Source organism: Squalius cephalus (genome assembly GCF_949319135.1).
Source record: "Squalius cephalus genome assembly, chromosome: 10".
NCBI classification, from domain to species: domain Eukaryota; kingdom Metazoa; phylum Chordata; class Actinopteri; order Cypriniformes; family Leuciscidae; genus Squalius; species Squalius cephalus.
In genome coordinates this window covers 31,532,376-31,555,335 of record NC_137131.1, presented here as the reverse complement: position 1 = coordinate 31,555,335, position 22,960 = coordinate 31,532,376, and the positions used below count along the sequence as shown (strand labels likewise).

Sequence of the window (22,960 nt, the reverse complement as noted above, 5' to 3'; positions counted from 1 at the left end):
GAGTTGCAACCATTTTTAAAAACTGTTTCAAATGCAAGTCACACGGACACCTTTTCCAGTTTTGAAGTCCAGTTATTGAATGTTGATTTAAATGGTCCTATGCTATGTGCTCTGATTTACAGACCCCCTAAATGCAATAAGGATTTTATTCATCAAATTTCTGATTTTCTTTCTGATCTGGTGACTCGGGCTGATAGACTATTGATTGTTGGGGATTTTAACATTCATCTCTGCAGCCCTTCTAAACCGTTGGTCAAAGAATTTGTAACTATTTTAGAGTCTTTGAACTTTGTACAACCTGTATGTGGTCCAACTCACAATCTGGGTCACACACTAGATTTTGTACTGTCTCGTGGTTTTTCGATTTCAAATCTGTAGGTTTTTGATGGACATTTTAATAATAATTTTCTGAATGAAAATGAAAGCTTTAGCTTAAGTTCTGCCAGGAAGACTCAATCAGCGCGTCATGTATTACCTCACTTTTAACCAATCATGTGCTAACACTCGCAGTATAAAAGATTGGTACTTACATTTGTCTGAGTTCGCAGATACTGACGCTGCCAATTACCTCCATCCTCCCCAACCACCACCAAGATGGTACCTTCCCCTTCATCCTCCCCACCACCACCAGGATGGTCCCTTCCTTTACCTCCAGGGGGCCGGCTGCACCCCTGCCTTCGTCCTCAGGCAGGATATGCAGCTTCCGCTACCCTTGCATTGCGCACTAAGGACGGGGTCTACGCCAAAGAACTTTATAAATTTATGCTTGCTGGGCTGTTAATAAATATACGCTTGTTATATCAATTTATCTCCAGAGTCTTTCTGGTAGAACTGTCATGGATTCACTCAACGACACACCCCAGCCAGCATTAACTCAGCACACCTGGTCCCGATCACAATCACCGGAGTTCTGATTCACAGCACCTGCACCTCATCACTTCAATCACCACACCAGCTCTGCATATAAACCCCAGTCAGTCCACAGCTCACTGTCCGGTCTCGTCTTTCGACACCAGTGACTCCCCGGTTCCTCACGCTTCTGTCTGGTTCCAGGATACTCTGTATACTCTCCACAAGTATATTCAAGTTCTACACTAACCTCTCTGTGTGTGTGTGTATTCCAAGCAGCATCTGTGTGCGGCGGTTCTTCAGGATTCTCCAGACCGCCTCTCTGTGTTCTCCAGTGAATTCTCGGATCTCTAGTCAGGTCTCCCGTGGTCATCTATTCCTAGTATCTCTGAGTCAGAATCTATTCCAAGTATCTCTGAGTCAGAATCTATTCCCAGTATCTACGAGGCTGCATCAAGTTCAAGTATTCTCCCTGTGCTTCCCTGTGTGGATCTCGAAGCCTTTCCTGTATTCAGAAGTTGCATACAGTGTCTAAAATAAATCCTGTTAACGTCATTCTCTGTGTCCTAATCCTTGCAGTAGTGTGACAGAAACAGAGCTTGACTGAGATATTTTATAAAGCATCCTCTATATCTCTGGACGCTGTTGCTCCACTTAAGCGCAAAAAGATGAAGGTTGCTGGCCAGCCGTGGTTAAATTATGTCACCCGCGCTCTCAGACAAGAGTATCGAAAAAAGAGTTTTTCCTAAAGTGGAAAAAAGATAGGCTACAGGTTTCATTTGACATTTTAAAATCAAGTCTGTTCAACTGTCAAACGGCTGTCACAGTGTGAGACTGTGTTTTGTGTTTATTGTATTGTATTAGTGTTGTTCCCTGAGTTGCCACCAGATGTCTCTTCCCCTCACTGTCATATGTATCATGAACTGCATTTCCCATACTCCTGTCTGTTAATCATTGATCATTTGTCACCAGCTGTTTCCCATTAACCTGCATATATAAGCTGTGTCTTTGTGTGTGTCTTTTGCTGGTTCATTGTTTGATGTCACTGGTTGTTCTGTTGCCTTCTCTGTGTCACCTGTTTGGATTATCACTTTGTGTACGGCTGTGAGTTTATGTTTTTATTAAACACTGTTAACCTGCAAATCCTTCTCTTCATTTGATACCGTGACAGAATGAACCAGCCATTAAGGAAGGAGCGGGTTATCAGCCACAGGAGTTATTTGTAGCCGGAGTTATTTTTGTATCACTGCTATGGATCTGACACAGGAGAGCAACTTGGAGCGGGTGAGAGAAGCACTGAGTACCAGGGTGGCGGATTTGCAACAACAGCTCCTGTTGTTGCAGAGTGGTTCCGTGTCGCCCACACCATCCATTTCCCCCAACCCCACGGAGTCGAGTGGTCAGCCGGAGCCTAGCACGGACTTCCCTGAGAGATACGCTGGTGAGCCTAAGTTATGTGAAAACTTTATTAATCAGTGTTCTCTGCATCTAGATATGCATCACAGGACTTTCGAAACTGAGGAATCGAAAGTAGCGTTCGTGCTACTGTTGCTGACCGGTCCAGCAGCCACATGGGGAACAGAGGTGTGGGAGAGACGGGACCCATGCTGTGCCTCTTTCAAGGCACTTACCGGGGAGATGATTCGGGTCTTTTCCAAGACTAAGGTGAATTCTTCTCGGCGGTCAGGGAGGAGACCCCGTCCAAGCAATTTTTTGAGGGGAGGTAGTGCGCACCGGTCGTTGTGTGTTGGGACTCTGGGCCTGCGGGAATACACACCCGAGTCATATCACAAGATGGCTGCCACACCTGAGCCTCTTCACAAGATGGCTGCCACACCCGAGCCAATTATGGATGTAGCGAGTGCTAGAGACATGATTGTTTCACTCTTTCCCGAGCGTCGGCCACGAGAGAGGGAGATGGAGAGGAGACCCAAGCCTATTCACAAGATGGCTGCCGCACCAGAGCCACTTCACAAGATGGCTGCCGCACCAGAGCCACTTCACAGGATGGCTGCCTCACCTTTCTCTCCTATCCATGCCAGAACCCAGCGTCTGAGGTCTAGTCTGGCAGAGACTCCATTAAGGTCAGTGCGGAGGGCTGGCCTTCCAACCCCGGTGCCGGTTTTCACGAGGGCCACTGCCAAGCCTGCACCCGTCCTCAAAATGGCCGCCGCCAAGCCAGCAGCAGTACCCAAGATGGCTGTTACTATGCCTGCACCTATTTTTGAGACTGCTGGGGTTATACCTGCCCCTACACTCCAGATGGCTGTTGTCTCAGCGTCACCTGTTTTAAGGAGGGCTATCATCACGCCTGCACCTGTTCTCAGGAAGGCACCAGAGGTATGTTCATTGGACTCAGTATTTCCTGTGTTTACCATGGCTCTGTGGTGTGTGTGGTCTGCTTTCTGCTCTTCTGTTCAGCAAGATGTCTCTCAAGCCCATGAACCTGAATCGGCCGTTAAGTCTGAATCGGAGTCTCTTGAACTTCCTGTCACGGCTGAGAGGTCTGAGCCTGAGTCTCTTGCACTTCCTGTCACGACGGAGAGGTCTGAACCTGAGTCTACTGTACTTCCTGTCACGGCTGAGGAATATGAACCTGAGTCTACTGTACTTCCTGTCACGGCTGAGGAGGATGAACCTGAGTCTCTTGCACTTCCTGTCACGGCTGAGGAATATGAACCTGAGTCTCTTGCACTTCCTGTCACGGCAGAGAGGTCTGAACCTGAGTCTACTGCACTTCCTGTCACAGCTGAGAGGTCTGAACATGAGTCTACTGCACTTCCTGTCACGACTGAAAGTCTCTCCGTCCTGCCCAAGATGGATGACTCCGAGCTCCCTGAACTCTCTGCCTGGCCCAAGATGGCCGATCCTGAGCTCCTTGAACTCTCTGCCCGGCCCAAGATGGCCGTCCCCGAGCTCCTTGAACTCTCTGCCTGGCCCGAGATGGCCGACCCCAAGCTAGTTGAACTGTCTGCCCTAGCTAACCTGGCCCATAGGGCCTCTTGTGCTTCTTTGCCCAGGTTCCTGTTACCGCCAGCACCACCATGGGTTGCAGCTCGGCTCTGGTGTCTGGAGATGCCTGCAGCACCACCCTGGTCTCCAGCGCCGTTCTGGTCTCTGGTCCCGCCTGCGGCCCCGCCCTGGCTCCCTGCACCGCCTGCGGCCCCGCCCTGGCTCCCTGCACCGCCTGCGGCCCCACCCTGGCTCCCTGCACCGCCTGCGGCCCCGCCCTGGCTCCCTGCACTGCCTGCGGCCCCGCCCTGGGGTTCTAGACCCTCCATCCCTCCCCCAGATCCACCTCCGTTCCTCCACCCACCTGAACTTTTGTGCTTGGTCTTATGGAGTGTCTGGAAGCCACTCCTTTTAGGGGGGAGTACTGTCACAGTGTGAGACTGTGTTTTGTGTTTATTGTATTGTATTAGTGTTGTTCCCTGAGTTGCCACCAGATGTCTCTTCCCCTCACTGTCATATGTATCATGAACTGCATTTCCCATACTCCTGTCTGTTAATCATTGATCATTTGTCACCAGCTGTTTCCCATTAACCTGCATATATAAGCTGTGTCTTTGTGTGTGTCTTTTGCTGGTTCATTGTTTGATGTCACTGGTTGTTCTGTTGCCTTCTCTGTGTCACCTGTTTGGATTATCACTTTGTGTACGGCTGTGAGTTTGTTTTTATTAAACACTGTTAACCTGCAAATCCTTCTCTTCATTTGATACCGTGACAACGGCAGCAAAGAAGGCAAAATTGAATTTCTTTTCTCAATTAATTTCTGACAGTGCGAAGCGACCAAAAGTCCTGTTTGACACGATTGACTCTCTTCTAAACCTGACTACGATTATTTTATCTGAGGCCTCTTCAGAGCTTTGTGAAGATTTTTTAAAACATTTCACTCAAAAAAATGTATGATATTAGAAGCTCCATTTTTTTCTCTGAACCATGTCACTTGCCTTGTCCTATGAGTTGTCTGTCTAACTTTCAACCTGTCTCTCCAACTCCGTTAGCTGATGCAATCTCTACTATGAAGTGTTCTGGTCTAAGTTAGATATTATCCCGGCTCGTCTTTTTAAGGATGTTTTATTATTACTATTAGTCCTATGGTAATCGTTATCATAAACAGCTCTTTAGCCAAAGGTGTTGTTACAGCTATTTTTAAATATGCAATTGTGCAACCTGTGTTGAAAAAAAAACTCAGGTTGATCCAGAAATGTGCAGTAACTGTCGACCAATCTCTAAACTGCCTTTTATCTCTAAGCTTTTAGAGAAAGTAGTTTTCTCACAGCTCCAGTCTTATTTGGATTCTTTTAATATTTTGAACATGTTCCAATCTGATTTTAGATCATTACATAGCACTGGGTCAGCTCTGTTGAGGGTTACAAATGATATCTTGCTTGCTCTGGATTCAGGCTCTTGTGTTGTGCTGGTTTTGTTGGACCTGAGCGCTGCATTTGATACCATTGACCACAACATTCTTCTTGAACGGCTAGAATGTATGGTAGGTGTCAAGGGCACTGCATTACAATGGTTTGCTTCTTACCTCGAAAAAAATACTTTTTCTGCAAATTTAGGAAATTGTTCCTCATCATCTGCGCCTGTTTTGTTTGGTGTGCCCCAGGGATCCCTTTTGGGACCTTTATTGTTTTCCCATTATATGCTCCCCTTGGCCCTCATTTTTCATAAATACAACATTTCTCAGTTTTACATTCCAGTAAGGCTTGACTTCATTTGATGTGTTATTGGAATGTGTAAATGATCTCAAGAGGTGGATGACAAATATTTTTTTGCAGTTAAATGAGGATAAAACAGAGGTTTTAATTCTGGGTTGTCCTGCAAATTCCTCTCCTGCTCTTGAAGCCCAGTTAGGTCCTCTCTCAACAAATGTACGCAAACAAGTCAAAAATCTTGGAGTGATCTTTGACTCTTTACTAGTTTTTGATAAACAAATTAGTGCTGTTATTAGAGGAAACTTTTTCCATTTAAGATCTATTGCAAAGTTGAAGAACCTTCTTTCAAGCAAAGATTTAGAAGTTGTGATTCATGCACTTGTAACATCACAATTAGATTATTGCAACTCTCTTTATTCTGGTCTCCCTCAATCTTCACTATCTCGATTGCAAGTTGTTCAAAATGGGGCTGCAAGACTTTTGACTTGGTCTAAAAAGAGGGATCATATTTACCCTGTTTTAGCACCCCGTCACTGGCTTCCCATTAAATTCAGGGTTGATTTTAAGATCCTTATGTTTGTATATAAGGTGTTGTCTGGTCGTGCACCAAGGTATATTAATGATCTTATTGTGCCATATTGTCCTGCTAGGGCTCTTAGATCTTCCAATCACTTGCTCTTAAATGTGTCACGGTGTCGCTACAAATCAAAGGGTGATCAGACCTTTTCTGTGGCTGGGCCCAAGCTTTGGAATGGTCTCCCTTATCATGTGAGGTCTGCCCCTTCATTGGACATTTTTAAATCAACTCTTAAAACGCATTTTTATTCTTTAGCTTTTGGAAACCTGTGGTTTTTTTGTTTGTTTGTTTGTTTTTTTGTTTTTTTTTGGTAACACTTTAATAACGTTCAGTTGTAAGTCATTTATAAGTAGTTAGTTAATGATGAACTAATCATTTACAAAACATTCATAGATTACCACTTCAAGAATCAATAAGGCATAAGATCTACGAATGTTATCTACGAATGATGCGTAACACATTTACAAGTGATGAATAGTTTACACTTTAAATTAGGGGATGCAGAAAGTGTTGTAAATGATGTATTTATGCGTTTACACATTGTGTTGAACACTGTTACTTACCTGTTACAAATGATCTGTACATGTATACAAGGCATTTACAACATTTTCTGCACCCTCTAATTGCTACATACATACAAAAAAAACATAATTTATTAAACATTTATGAAACGCATATTCATGTTTTGTAAATGATTAGTTAATCATTAATTAGTTAATCATTAACTAATCAATTGTAAATGACTTATAACTGTATCTACAAAACATACATAAAATAATTAACATATCACTTATTAATCATTTATGAACGCATAGTGATGTTTCGTAAATAATTAGTTAATCATTTACTAATCACTTGTAGATGACTTGTAACGGAATTTACAAAACATACATAAAATGTTAGTATGTCACTTGCTAATCATTTATGAATGTTTTGTAAATGATTAGTTCATCATTAACTTATAAATTACTTACAAATGAACGTTATTATAAAGTGTTACCCTATGTACAGCACTTTGGATCAATCTATATTGTGTTTAAATGTGCTTTATAAATAAATGTTGTTGTTGTTGTGATCTTACGTTATTTCCTGTATCAATCTTGTCTTTGTTTGATTGTGAAACGTAATTTGTAGACCAGGCAGAGATGTCTGCAATTCTTCCAATTGAAAAGTTGTGTAATGTGTCAAGTCAAGTCAAGTCAACTTTATTTATATAGCGCTTTTCACAATACAGATTGTATCAAAGCAGCTTCACAGTATTAAATAAAATAGTACATCAGTGTTTGTTTCTAGTGTAAAACGTCCATGTTTGGTAATGCTGATCAATAGTATTGTTGATTGATTCATTAAATTAAATATCCCCAACTGAGCAAGCCAAAGGCAACAGTGGCAAGGAACCGAAAAACTCCATCAGGTGACCTAATGGAGAAAAAAAAACCTTGGGAGAACCCAGGCTCAGTCGGGGGCCAGTTCTCCTCTGGCGTTTATGAACTAGAGACCGGATTTAACTGTAAGATTAAAAATATTATATAAATGCCTGGCTGAAGAGATGCGTCTTTAATTTAGTTTTAAACTGGGAGAGCGAGTCTGAGCAACGAACAGTATCAGGAAGGCTATTCCAGAGTTTTGGAGCTAAATGTGAAAATGACCCCCTATCACAGATACTTCATGTAGTGTGCACACAACAGCAACTAATTTGTACCCCAGACAGTCATGTAGTGTGAGAAGAACAGTGATCCGAAGACTTTGAAAATCATGTGTGTTCCACACATAAATTTCGTCATGCACATATTTTCCCAAGGTCGCACCTCCTTTCTCTCCTCAATTCTGCTCGTGTTCTATCAAATCTCCCTAACCCTATACCTTGCCTCAACAAATGAATACTTATAGAAGTGAATGATAACTTAATGATAACTTCTCAAGCAATGGAATGGCATGACCTTTTTCCCTCCTCAACAATATCCAATTGTACACTATCCAAGTGCTGTACACGCACCTCCGGCTTCGGGGGATTTTACCAAGGCTGCTGATTCACATCTACGTGGCCTCCTCAGTTCCTAAACATCCTTTTCAAACTGTATCCCCTTGTCTTTGCAGTCTTCCTATTCCTAAAATCAAGTCATTGGCAAATCCAACTCCAACCCTAGTACCACCATATTCAAAATTGATCTTCCCATAAAACACCCTCTAAAGTCACTCCTCGATGCATCCCTTGACTCCATGCAAGCAATCTCTCAGAGGACCCTCAAATCCAACTGGACAGCCAGGAAATGTTTTAAATGTAATCTCTCCTACAAACTGCCACTCCCCAAATTTTCTCTATATCCATCACACCATTCATGTCATATCTCAACCACTCTACAGGTCTCCAAGTCAGTTCCATCAAAGGCTTTAAGTGGAATCCAGTTTTTCCATAAACTAATTTTTTGCAAACCATCCCCAGCAATAAATAACCCGCAGGCTTAACTCCTCACCAAAGGCATTAACAAATGCCAACCTGCATGCCCTAATAACAGACAACCTCTACATAGATACTTACTCACCAGATGCACCTCCACCCTCCATGCAGGTTACCACTTTGTTAACACACCCTGTATGCTCAAAGCAATGTTCATCCTGGTTTTCTTTGATTTTCTCTGCTGTTTAAAATTCACAATCACCTCAAAATTTTATCTAAAGGTCTGCCCTACATTTTTTTAAGGTTTAAAAGTGTTAGATTAAGAAACTATTTCATTTTTTATCAAAGTAAAACAGATCAAACTAAAAAAAAATAACATTTAATTTACATTTTCAACCTGCCCACTCCCGTTCAACCTTAATACTCTCTCATCCTAACTGTATTACAGACTCTCTCTCTAATCAAATATCAATCCAAACCACAATTCATTGATGATGATAATCACACAGTATCACAAATTTGTTTTCAAAAATACGTCAAATTAGTCCTCATCCAATCCAGCATCTTAGCTGACCAATATTCCAGCCACACCTTTTGTATAGGAGCAGCAACCACCACCACTCAAAAGGTTATTTTAGAACAGCAGATCCACTCTCTCGTTCGTTAGTCTTCTGAAGTCTTCCAGAGCTACATCCGATCCAACTGTTTCCATACCAAGAATGCTCATCAGTCAGCATACTTACTTACTTTTAGACACTACCTGTGAATTTACCCTCCTGTTTTGTTCCCTAATTACTCAGTACGTCACTCATCATCCGCTTTATCCAGATTGCACCTTTTATCATGCAGACAAATACCATACCTATGGGCTAATTATAAATTCAAACAATATACATTCATGTATGAAAATGAATACATTCATTAAAGTAATACAATAATCCAAATGCTGCTCACACAACCCTCCAGTTCATTATCTAGATGCCACCCACATTTATTTGTATTGTGAGCTCTCCCTATTCTAAGTTCAGAGTGAGCTCACTGATCCGAATCGCAGTGAGGGCTCACCCATTTATTTCACACCCCGGGCTCTCCTGTTTGCATTGCAGTGTGGGCTCCCCCATACGAGGGTATGTGAGCCTAACCGGGTTAATTTTTCCCTTTGAATCGTAAAGTGAGCTCTCCTGTCCGAACACAGTGAGTGTCCCTGTTCAATTTTCTGCTGGGGTCGCCCTTCCAAATGCTGCGATCATAAAGCCTACTCGGTTAGTTCCCTTTGGATTGCAGTGTGAGCCCTCCTGGTCGAATGGTCAAGCTTCTGCCCATAGTGTTGTCACAAGTACCGACTTCAGTACCAAGTCGGTACTGAAATAAAAAAAAAGTGACGCTTTGAGCGCTGTTGAGCAGAGTCGTAAACACCTCTGATTGGCCATTGTGTTCACGTGCTCATTGAATATGTCTGTGATTGTCTACAATGATCAACGCATTGGCACATTTGAGAGCACACGGAAGTGTTTGAAAGTGTTTTGAAAGCGGAAACGTTTGAAAGCACAAGCAGGCATCTATCTGAACTGAGGCCTGCTTTCAAATGCTCCCGTGTGTATCTGTGTAAGTGCTTGGTGAAGATGGTGCACCTGTGAATGTGCATTGATATATATTTACAACATGTTTTTGAAGCACTGATCATTGTAGCCAATCACAGACATATTTGATGAGCGCGTGAACACAATGGGCAATCAGAGGTGTTTACGATTCCACTCAACAGCGCTCAAAGCGTCACATTTTTTACATTTCAGTACCAAATTTCTTCGGTACCGAAGTTGGTACTTTTGACAACACTAGCTCAGTGTATCCCGTAACCTTGATCAAATTATTCTGGGTAAGTGCTTGGTGAAGATGGTGCACCTGTGAAGGTACATTGATATATATTTACAACATGTTTTTGAAGCGCTGATCATTGTAGCCAATCACAGACATATTTGATGAGCGCATGAACACAATGGACAATCAGAGGTGTTTATGATTCTGCTCAACAGCGCTCAAAGCGCCACATTTTTAAATTTCAGTACCAAATTTCTTCGGTACCAAAGTTGGTACTTTTGACAAAACTAGCCCAGTGTATCCCGTAACCTTGATCAAATGATTCTGTGCATACAACTGCAGAAACAATCTTGATGCAAAGAATAGTGTTGTTAATGAGTTGTGTTGTAGGCTCCTTTGTAACTTAAGAACTGATTACTTGGCATTTTAAAAAACTATTTGGATGTTAAATAGAAGATTAAGTTATTTAAGCTTATTTAAGCTCTTTTCTCTTTCATACAGCTCCTGATTTCTGCAGCTTGCACCCCCTGCTGATGTGAAAGATGAGTTTGTGTGGCAGAAAGGCACTGACACTCCTCAGCAGTGTGTTTGCTGTGTGCAGTCTGGGGTTGCTGGGTATTGCCGTCAGCACCGACTACTGGCTCTACCTGGAAGAGGGGGTCATCCTACCTCTCAATCAGAGCACTGAAATTCGTATGTCTCTCCATTCAGGGCTCTGGAGGGTCTGTTTTCTTGCAGGTATGTGTGTGTGTGTGTGTGTGTGTGTGTGTGTGTGTGTGTGTGTGTGTGACAGAGAGAGAGAGAGAGAGAGAGAGAGAGAGAGAGAGACTTAGGCCCAATCCCAATTCTATTTTATACCCCTTCGCCTACCCCTAACCCTTCGCCTACCCCTTACCCTTGCCCCTTGAAACAGAGTGGGTGCCCCTTTTCACGTAGGGGTGAAAATATTCCCCTAAGAAATGGGACACCACTACTACACGTTACACGTCATTATACGTCGTCGCTAGCGCCTACGTCACAGGAGATGTTTATCACAAAGTTCCAAGATGCCGTCGTCAGCTATAGTCATCTCAATTGCGTGGGTTACAGTTATTTTTTTGCATTTTTCTTCTGAAGTTCGCAGAAAACAACGGAGATAACGATATCTTCGACGCCTAAGTATTTTTGGACTTCAGGAAACGTTGCTCATTGTCAGCGCGAAAACGAAAGAGCCTCCGGGTTTCCTCAGGTGTCCCTGTTTGATAAAGAACATACAAGACTGGTTGATCATGTTGCAAAAAGCACGAAACTGTGTAAGCACTGTTCGTTTATATCGTGTTCACATATAACCACAAGAAAACAATGAGTTCATGGCAGATGTATGGTAAAAGATAAGCCAATTCCCTGCTGCAATTACATTCACCAGTTATCAGACATGAAAATATGTTGCGGGACTATCGTTAGCGAACCTCAGCGATTTTTTTGCAAATGTTTCTTTGAAGAACATGACCGTAAATATGAACACAAGATTGAATGTGACATAAAGAAAATGATTATTGGCAGCCATGTTGCCTCTGTAGCCGGTGTATGCAGGTACATTTCACATACCCCTTCGTTTGAAGTGTGGTCCTGAAAAATCTTCGTTTCAAGGGCTATCTGGCCCTTCCCCCTACCCCTACCCCTCCAACCAAAAGAGAATCGAGACAACCCTACCCCTTCACGGGAACGCGCAGAGGGGTAGGGGAAAGTGAAAGGGTAAGGGGTAAAATTGGGATTGGGCTGTAACATCTCATAATAATGATAAACTTTCTCATAATAATGACTTAACATCTCATAATAATGAGAAACGTTTTCGTAATAATGACTTATTTTCTCGCACTTCTACGCATGCGCAAAGCAGCAGAGCAGAAGGGAGTGCCAAGCTAGCGACATCCGCTGGTCAAAGCCGTGTAATGCATCACAGCAAACATATGGCACACTCTGCAGTGAATAACATTAATGATAAATTAGCAGAATATGAGATGGGCTTCCATACACAAAAATACAAATGAATATTACAAATTAATAAAAGACTATCTAGTATGGAAGCCCATCTCATATTCTGATAATTTATCCGCTGAAACACGATCCATGGATTTCAAATAGATGGAGGAATAAGACAGCACACCTTTCCAAATCTGTTAGAGAACGCTTCATCTGGAAATCTGTGTATAAACATATTCAAGCAGTTATGTTTTTGGATAAGGGTCCGTTCATACAGAACGCGCCTTTTTCATTCCACTGCGCTGCTCTTTCATTTCTTTTCTAGGCAAACACGCACTACGTTGTAATACTACTAATAATTTGGATCAGTATTCTAAAGTGAAAAACATGATAACAACCTAATATTGACTGAAGTCATTGTAAGCTTTTAAGGCTTTAGTAAGGTTTTGGATAGTAATGAATCAAGTGTTACTACATCTTTCTAAAGGAACTACTAATTATTTGGATCAGTATTCTAAAGTGAAGATCATGGGAACATACTAGTAATGACTAAAGTGTTACCAAATCCATTGGAAGGAATTGCTATTCAAAATCTTACAAAAATCTCAAAAGCTTACAATGACTTCAGTCAATATTAGATAGTTATCATGTTTTTCACTTTAGAATACGGATCCAAATAATTAGTAGTTCCTTTAGAATGATGTAGTAATACTTGAGTCATTACTAGTGGGTTACCATTACCTTTTATTATAAATTATGCATTATTCATGTTAATTATGAACCTGTAGATAGTAGTTCTCTGGGAGGTATAAAAAAAATAGTAGTTCTTGATTAGCTAATAGTGAACTATTACATTCATCTGAGCGCTATTACTTACTAATTTGTTAATCAGAGTTTCTTGTTAGTTAATAGTAGTTACTAGAATGTTAATAATTCGTTACTCGTTTGTTCCTGTGTAATTATTCATTAATGAAGGAACAGTATTCTAAAGTGTTACCTCCTGTTCTAATTGGCGGACCATCGCAAATAGGGCCCGGGGGATTACTTTTAACATTACCGTACTATTGGTTGTATTTTGTGAATAGAATATTACCAGATAATTGAGAAGGAGCAAGGATCTTTGATATTACTGTACTGAAATCGTAGCCAGCTAACGTTAGCTAGGCTATGTTTACTGCACCAGCCAGTGTTCACCTGACATGGAGAGGTGGGGTAAAGTAATAATTACAAGAGCTTCTCGGTTATTTTAGTCCCGTCCGAATGTGCCATCTCAGTAATCATTACGGACAATGTCAGTAAAGATTACGGCGACTTTTACCTTCTGTAAAAAGGTCCGGGAAAATTACCTCAGGTAACATTTATATTAATAGACGTGCGAATGGTCTCTGTAAATCAAGTAATTTCGTGTTTAAAAGTAGTTCTACCAGAAAGACTCGGGAGATAAAATGATATAACAAGAGTAAATTTATTAATAGCTCAGCAAGCATAGTCTTTGGCGTAGGCCCCGTCCTTAGCAAGCAATGCGAGGGTAACGCAATCTGCAAATCCCGCCTGAAGATGAAGGCAGGGGCGCAGCCGACCCCCTGGAGGTAAAGGAAGGGACCATCCTGGTAATGGTGGGGAGGATGGAGGGAAAGGACCATCTTGGAGGTGGTTGGGGAGGATGGAGGTAATTGGCGCCGTCAGTATCTGCGAACTCAGACGGATGTAAGTACCATTCTTTTATACTGAGAGTGTTAACACATGATTGGTTAGAAGTGAGTTAATTCATGACGCGCTGATTGAGTCTTCCTGGCAGAACTTAACGCTAAGCTTACATTTCTACCAGAAAGACTCGGGAGATAAAATGATATAACAAGAGTAAATTTATTAATAGCTCAGCAAGCATAGTCTTTGGCGTAGGCCCCGTCCTTAGCAAGCAATGCGAGGGTAACGCAATCTGAAAATCCCGCCTGAAGATGAAGGCAGGGGCGCAGCCAACCCCCAAAGATAGGTGGAGGAATACCTCCACCGGGACGGAGGAACACCTCCGCCGGGACAGAGGAACACCTCCGCCGGGACAGAGGAACACCTCCGCCGGGACGGAGCCCACCCCCAAAGATAGGTGGAGGAATACCTCCGCCGGGACGGAGCCCACCCCCGAAGAACTGTAAGTAAGAGTACCCACCAGTCGTGCATCCTGCAGTTCCTGGAATGAGAAAGAAAAGTTAAGAATAACGTGAAAAGGTTTTTTTTTTTTTTTTTTTTATATATATATTAAAAAATAAACTGCATAAAGACAAGGTCACGATAGACCATACATGAAAGCCATAATATTGCTTGATTATGACGACCACTTAGACAAGGCCTCAATGGACCATAATACCAAATTTGCTGTGCATAGACATGAAGTGATAGACAACATAAAGACAAGGTCCAAAGACCACACATAATAGCTATAAAGCACGAGGTCGTGATGACCACATAGAGACGAAGCAGCGATGGACCACTTGACCCTGATAGGCTGCACATAAAAGCCATTGAGGCGCCAGGTCGTGATAGACCACATAAACAAGGTCAAGCTTGACCACAAGGCCACGATGGACCGCACATAAACACAAGGTCATGCTTGACCACAAGGCCACGATGGACCGCACATAAACACAAGGTCATGCTTGACCACAAGGCCGGCTCGACCACACATAACAAGGCCGCAGTGGACCAACATACCTCAATGGGCATATGCAGACAAGCCATGCAGGCTACACGGCCATGATAGACCACATATAGCTGGCCATGATGGCCATTAGACACAAAAGACCACAAACGAGACAGGCCACGATAGACCGGACGGCCATTGGACCACATAAAACCAAGGCCTCGATGAGCCACGAGGCCATAATAGCCACATATAGGACAAGGCCACGGTAGGCCACACGGCTATGGGAGACCACATAGACGAGACCGCTTAGGATCCACAACGGCCGCTAATGCCACACAGAGACAAGCCTATAAGACAAGGCAACTAAGCCACACAAAACCAAGGCCTCGATGGACCACAGACCCCGATGGGCCACACACAGGACAAGGCCACGATAGGCCACACGGCCATGATAGACCACACAAAACGAAGGCCGCGATGGACCACAGACCACGAATGGCCACACATAGGACAAGGCCGCAATAAGCCACAAAGCCACTAAAGGCCACACATAAACAGGCTAAACATAAACACGGCCATAAAGCCACATGAAACCACGACCTCTAGAGGTCACTAGACCTCAATGAGCCTTGCAGGACAAGGCCACGATAGGCCACACGGCCATGGGAGACCACAGAGACGAGACCGCTTAAGAGCCACAACGGCCGCTAATGCCACACAAAAGACAAGTTTCACAAGACGAGGCCGCTAGGCCACACTACTATAAAAGCTTACTTGGAACAAGACCATGCTCAGCCACTAGCCGAGATAGATCACACAGAGACGCAAGACAGGTGAAGACGGGCCACGAAAAACAGAGCTGAAACATATAAATCAGCACAGTAAGCTTAATGATAAAAGGATTACAGCTACTGCTCAGATAAGCATAATAAGAGCAGTGCACCACCACCAGTACTTGCATAAATTTACCTGATTGTTACTGAAGGGCTTGCTGAGCTTCGAGGACAATTGTTGAATCTGCTCTTATATAGGATTCAAAAGCAGAAGAAGACCATCTTCCCATGATCTTAATGGCTGATGAAGAAACTCCTCGTTCAGCTGCTCTAGTGGCTGCCCCAATTCTGAATGAATGACCAGTATAGAAGGAGGGGGATAGACCGCAGCTTTTGAGAGTAGAAGCTAAATGAGTCTTAAACCGGTTTTTGGAAAGAGGTGCTCCGTTAGGTAAAATGAATAAAGGGGCGAGATTGGAAGTACGGGGTCGAGTTTTAAGAAATCTAATCATCGAGAGAAAGGGACAGAAATTATTATTAATCTTAGGCCTTGTCCACACGGACACGGGTATTTTTATAACCGTGACTTTTTTTACGCGGTTCGGCCGTTCGTCCACACGGAAACGCAGTATCAGGTCAGTGAAACCGCACATTTTTGAAAACCCCTGCCAGGGTGAGGATTTTCAGAAACGCCGGTTGCAGTGTTGTCGTGTAGACAGTAAAACCGGGGTTTTTGCTTCTGATTCAGGCTTCTGATTGGCCAACGTGGCTTAACGATCGCCGCCTGCTGGTGTGGCATGCTCTTGACAGCGTTTGATAGCGTGTTTTTTGCATTTTCATGTAGGCAGAGATTTCTTTTAAACCGAGCATGTGTGGACGGGATTTTTTTTTAAAACGCAGGAGGAAAAACTCTGGTTATAAAAATACCCGTGTCCGTGTGGACTAGGCCTTAGATAGTGTTAAGGTGACACCTGCACCTTGAGAGTCGTTCTTAGAGTGTTTGAGAAAGAGGGTGTAGAATTTAGGTGAGACGCAAAGATCGGAAAAACAAATACCACGGGCGGGATCAAAATTTTTTGTTTCTGATGTGAATTCCCCAGCTCGCATGAACCCATAAAAAGCGGATAAAAAAAACGGCTTCGAGCATGATATTAAGATATGCAGAAAAGAGACCATTTCTAAGAGAGATAATTAGTCTGTGCAAGATAGGCAATGTAATTGGCAGGCGTTTGTCTGGTGTTTTAGTGGAAGATTTAGTTAAGCCTTTGAGTAATAAGCGGACTGAATATGCAGAAAAGAGACTTGGGAAGTTAGGATCATGGAATTTAGCGTAGAATTGAATACCAGCGAGCAATCTGCATAGAGAAGAAATTTTAAGATTGCGATTTTCAAAATTGAATACTAAAAAGGAGCACACGGTTGAAATTAAAATAGGAAATAGCGGGATATGAAGAGAAAAACAAAACATTAAAAAAGCTGACCAAGCGGAAGTATATGCTTTCAATGTAGAAGAAGTGACGCCTAAGGAGATATAGTGTCTGGCCGATACAAGCAATTCTTCTAATTTAGCATTATGGCTGCTAGGGGGGGGCATGTTGAAGGATCCGGATTGGCTGAAGGGCAGAGCCGCCTGAACGTCTGAAAACGAAACCGAGAAAGCGCATCAGCAATAACATTATGGTGACCAGGAATATGAGCAGCTTTGATAATGAAATTGAAGACGACGGATTGCCATATCAGACGCCTCAGAAAGGGCATGATCATAGAACAAGAAGATCTGCCTTTGTTAATGATAGCAACTGTGGCTTCGTTATCACAAAACATCATTATGCGTTTGCGCGACCATGCCGAACCCCAGATGACACTAGCAACGGCGAGAGGATAGATCTCGTAGAGCGCGGATGAAACAGAACCAGAATCTGATTGAGGAAAATCATTTGGCCATTTTTCAGCGAACCATAGACCTTGGAAAAAAAACCCAAAGCCAATGGAGGGGGCGGCGTCGGTGAAGAGTTGTAATTCGACGGACGATTCGAATACGTCATTGTAAAAGAAAGAAATCCCGTTCCATTCATTAAGCAAGTGCGTCCAAAACCTGAGATCAGACAAACAGCCTTCATCTAGTTGAATCAAATTGCTTAAATTCGGAACAGAGTGAGCCAATGATAGCAACCGAGAGATGAAAGCTCTGCCTTGGGGAATAATGCTCATAGCAAAATTAAGGTGTCCGAGCAGAGACAACATGTCGCGCTTAGATACGACGCGAGAAGAAGAAAAAGATTCCAAGAAAGACCTGATTCTTAAAAGCTTTTCTAGAGGGAGAGAAGCTTGCATGCGGATCGTATCGAGGTTAATGCCGAGAAATTCTAACGAAGTAGAAGGGCCCATGGTCTTTTCAGCGGAGAGGGGAACGCCAACGTCACTAAAAATTGTTTGAGAGTGTCTAGAATCGAAGATTGAGGAGATGGAAAATCGATTAGCAGAAAATCATCGAGCAGATGCAAAACGAAAGGCAGCTTGCTGACATTCAGCAAAATCCAACAGAGGGCTTCTGAGAGGTTGTTAAAAATGTGAGGACTGCTTCTATACCCGAAAGTAAGTCTAACAGCGAAATAGAATTTGGAATTCCATTTAACTCCGAATAGTGGCCATTCTGAAGAATGAATTGGCATGGTCTTGAACGCATCTGTGATGTCAGCTTTAGCTAGCCACGCACCCTGTCCGGCTAACTTAATGAGATGGATAGCATTGTCGACCGAAGCATAATGTAGAGAAAAAGGCGGAAGAGGAATACTTTCGTTAACACTTGCTGTGTAAGAGGAATGTGGGGAAGACATATCAAAAATGAGCCGTTTTTTACCCGAGTATTTACGTGTAGCAACGCCGATGGAATTAACCCGAAAAGGAGAGAAAGGAGGAGTAGCAAAAGGGCCAATGACATATCCTTTATTAACTTCACGTTCTAGCAGTGCAGAAACCACGTCTGGTTCTTTAATAGCTGATTGCAGGTTTTTAGCTACAAAAGTCGTAGTGAGTTGAGAAAGGATGCCCACCCGAAACCCTTGAGACAGACTGGTGATTAAATAATCAACAAAAGTCGGATCGGGATGAGAAGAGAGATAGCGTGACAGTGTTGCAACATTAATTGGAGTGGAAGGGTGTCTATTGATCAGAATTTTTTCCGGATTGGGACTTTCCCGCGAGGTGCTGGTCTGTACCGGCGTGGGCAGACGGATTTCGGGTGCGGATCCCTGCAGAAACTACAAATGTGAGCATATCTACAATTAGAAAATGTGCAAACAGATTCATTAAAGTTTAGGCAAATAATGATGCCGTTAGAATCTACAGCAGAGCGATTACGTCGGTCGTTAGGGAGCCTTACTTTTTCAGCACCTCGGACAGTGCCCTGCGTGTCGCTGGTAAAAGCTTTGGGGCAGAATTGAGCTGAATGTCCATGAGAACTACAGATAGAGCAAGCCAGAGTTTTTTGACCGCCAAAATGACGAATGAGCAGTTCAGTGTCAATAATGGACCAGTCTAGTTTTGAATTGTACAGCGTGATAAAGGATGCTGATTTCGCGGAAAATGACTTGTGATATTCGTAAAAAAGGGTGCCTCCGTACCTTTGATTAAAATCAGCCATCATAGCTAGGTAGAGATCAAGCTCTTCCCGTCTTTCGGGAAAAGACTGGCACAAAATGTCTCTGAAAATGCTAAAAGCGATAACGAATTCAGAGAAAGCGAGATTGCGTTGAAGTCTGGGATCGGAAGTCTTGAGAAAGACTGCCACGTCACCGCAGTCGACCATTTTCCTGTCGACTGCCGGCGAAGGCAGGAGGAGAGAAGCCAAATTAATGTCCTTACCTTGGACTATATTAGCTCTTAAGCTTGGAGACACGGTAGCTGCGGCTGGAGAAACGAATTTCCTACCGAATGACTGAGCAGGGGCTGCCGTAGAAAGGTTGAAGGCTGAAGTAGCAACAGGAGCGGGAGCATCCAGATATGGAGTTAGAGCCGTGTAAGAGAATGCTTGTTGGTTAGATGTTGATGGCCCACTCAATGGATCGTCGGATCTAACATTTGAAGAACCAGATGAAGGAATGGCTGATCCATCTGTGACTGGCCGCAGGCTGATGAGAGGATTAGCAAGTTTATTTTCCATAATTGCCATTTTAGATTCTAAACCTTTGACAGTCTGAGTGAGGCTTTGAACTGCTTGAATGAGAAGTGAACTTGGGTCAGCGCTGACAGGAGTATGCAGAGGAGAAGGAGCCCGAGCAAGCGACGTGGATCTTTTGGCAGGATGAGATGGTGAAGATTTAGCTGTTCTCTTCCGGCCTGCTTGCTTAGGCTGGTTCGTAGCAGTAGAAGTTGCTGAAATCTGAACCGTCGGAGTAGGAGGATTACCCAAGGTGTTCTGGGCCAGAAGAATTAAATCCTCTCTGGACAATTCATGATTGAAGGGAATGCCGGCTGCCTCGAGGGTACTAGATATATTGTCCGAAGACCAGAGTGCCCATGGAGAGTCGCGGCATTGAATACGTGTACTGCGCCGTGCAGCAGTAGGAGATGGCTGGACAAAATCCTCGTCGGAATCGGAATAATCACAGAAAGTTTGATCCTGAGACATAGCGGTAAGCATCTGATAGCGAGCAAATAATTGGCGCCGTCAGTATCTGCGAACTCAGACGGATGTAAGTACCATTCTTTTATACTGAGAGTGTTAACACATGATTGGTTAGAAGTGAGTTAATTCATGACGCGCTGATTGAGTCTTCCTGGCAGAACTTAACGCTAAGCTTACATTTTCCTGTGGTTTTTCAAGTATTGAGACGCTTGAAAAGGCATTCAGTTGCGTTCTAGACACTAGGAGAAGTCTCCCCCAAGTGTTCTCCCTCCCTCAACTCAAGTGTTTTCCACATACCATTCAGATCAGAAAGAAGTTCGAAAGCACTTGTTAGAGGCACGAAACTTATTTTTAGCGTTAGGTAAGTGCCTATTACCAACACAATCCAATTTGAAGTTAATTCATACATTGTTCAACCGGACATAACTGTTTTATATATATATATATATATATATAAATATAGGTTATTTGTGTTTGCGCACGTGATATCAGGAAGCAATGTAGTACACACGTTTCTTCAACTTAAAAATATCTTACTTTACTGCAACTATCTGTTTCTGCTTCTTTATCATATTTATAGTGTGTGATTTATAAAATACCTTATATCCTACATGCAGGGCTTGACATTAACTTTTTTGCTCACTAGCCAATGTGGCTAGTGGTTTTCCAAAGTTACTAGCCACACAGCATTTTTACTAGCCACATTTTTGTTGTTGTGAAATTACCTGATAAAAGTTGACTATGGCGTGCTAAAATTTACTTGAACTAGATTTACAACCCATTTAAATGTAAAACCACTGTACACACCCAAATCAAGACTACATATATATATAACAATACAGGTCATTATCATTAGCTCTGATAAGGTTGTGTGTAAAGCTCCTTTTTTTTTAAATAAAACGTCTCAGTTACTGATGTAACCCTCGTTCCCTGAAGGAGGGAACGGGAGACGTAACGTTCGCCACCGTTGCTGACCATCGCTGCATGGCAGTCACAAATCTCGGCTCCTCAGCGAAAAACAATGTGTGCGTGCGCCCGCTTCCTGTTTATACCTGCGCGGCGGGGCGGGGGCGCGTGACGCGTTCACGCACGCCAACGTTCATTGGCTTGTTCTGTAGATACTCGAAGTTGATAGGGCTCTCTGAAGTGATCCCAATTACGTCGTCACGTCGACGTTACGTCGAACGTGAGCGACTGAAAGGGAACCATGTATTATGTGTTATATGTTACCACATAGCTCCACCGGCATACGACGTAACTCCAGCAGGGCAGCTAGCTGTCTCTTTGTTTCTGTGTTGTCGGTCACTAGCGCGCAAACGCAAGGCAACACTGTGTGCATGTAATACTCATTAGGGCTGTCAAAATTGCTCAAAAATGATGTTCAAATATTCCCTCTAAAAAAAACACATAGCCTATATTCGAACTACTTGAACATCTGGTTGCGCATTTTGTCAATGACGCGCATTACGTCAATAACAGGACAAATTAATACAAAGAGACATAACGTCTCGGTTACGTATGTAACCCTTGTTCCCTGAGTAGGGAACGGAGACGTTACGTCGGATGACGACGAATGGGGTTTCGCTTAGAAAGCCTATCACCTTCGAGTATATAAAACGAGCCAATGGCAAAGAAATGCCATGGGTCTGCGGAATTTGCATAGCGTAACTCCGCCCCACCCTGGGGGTATATAAGGAAGTGCGCTGGCAACATGCAGATATGTCTTCGCTGAGGAGCCGAGACTGAACTCAGGCGTTCCAGCGGTACAGCGGAAGTGGCAGGGAGACGTAACGTCTCCGTTCCCTTCTCAGGGAACCAGGGTTACATACGTAACCGAGACGTTCCCTTTCGTAGTCACTCCGAGTTACATCGGATGATGACGAATGGGGTTCCCAGTGTAATCACGCCACCTCTCGACTGTCTTCCAGTGCCCTGCGTAAGTCTGAGCCCCCTGTCGTGAGACTAGCACGGATGAAGGAGTCCTACTTAACACAGGAATACCAAGGTACGCTGGGAAGCATATCTCAGAGGAAATATGCAATTATGCCCAGCCCAAAGGGGGGGGACTTGGAATACACATATGACCCCGGGGAGCTGCATATGGAGTATCACTGGGGTGTCCAGCCGCAGGTGGAATATTTCAACCCCAGGGGTGGCAAGGTGGCTTGCCAAGGGAAGACACATGCTCAGAGAGGCTTACAGTGGAAATACACATGTGGGGGTCACCCAGAGGGGGAACCATGCACATGGAGGCACCTAGCCAAGCGCGAAAGCTGCCGGTGGCATAACTCTGGCGTTGACGTCGTCAGTGCTGGAGGAGACTCAGGGCTTATTAGGCTCACCTGAGGAGAATATCGCACGTATCCCGTCCGTGGAGAGGAATGGCGAGCAAGCGAAGACACCTGAGCAGAATCTCTTACCGTCTAGTTGAAGCGAGTACATGAGAAGAAACTGGCTCCACTCGGAGATTGTAGAATCTCACGAATGTGTTAGGTGTCGCCCAGCCTGCAGCTCTGCAGATGTCTGTTAGCGAGGCGCCATGCGCTAGAGCCCAAGAGGATGCCACACTCCGAGTGGAGTGGGCTGTCACACCAAGGGGGCATGGTCGACCTTGCTGCTATCCAGTGAGACAACCTTTGCTTGGAGAGAGC

General features: G+C 43.6%; 1 protein-coding gene across 1 annotated transcript in view; it reads left to right on the top strand.

Annotated features, from left to right (window-relative positions):
• The window catches only part of cacng5a (calcium channel, voltage-dependent, gamma subunit 5a), a 95,852-nt gene that overhangs the window by 34,778 nt on the left and 38,114 nt on the right, over nt 1–22,960 (top strand). Inside the window, exon 2 of the mRNA XM_079883322.1 lies at nt 10,808–11,044. Coding sequence (XP_079739448.1) covers nt 10,849–11,044 — 196 coding nt within the window. The 5' untranslated portion in view covers nt 10,808–10,848. The remainder of the gene's footprint in view (nt 1–10,807; nt 11,045–22,960) is intronic.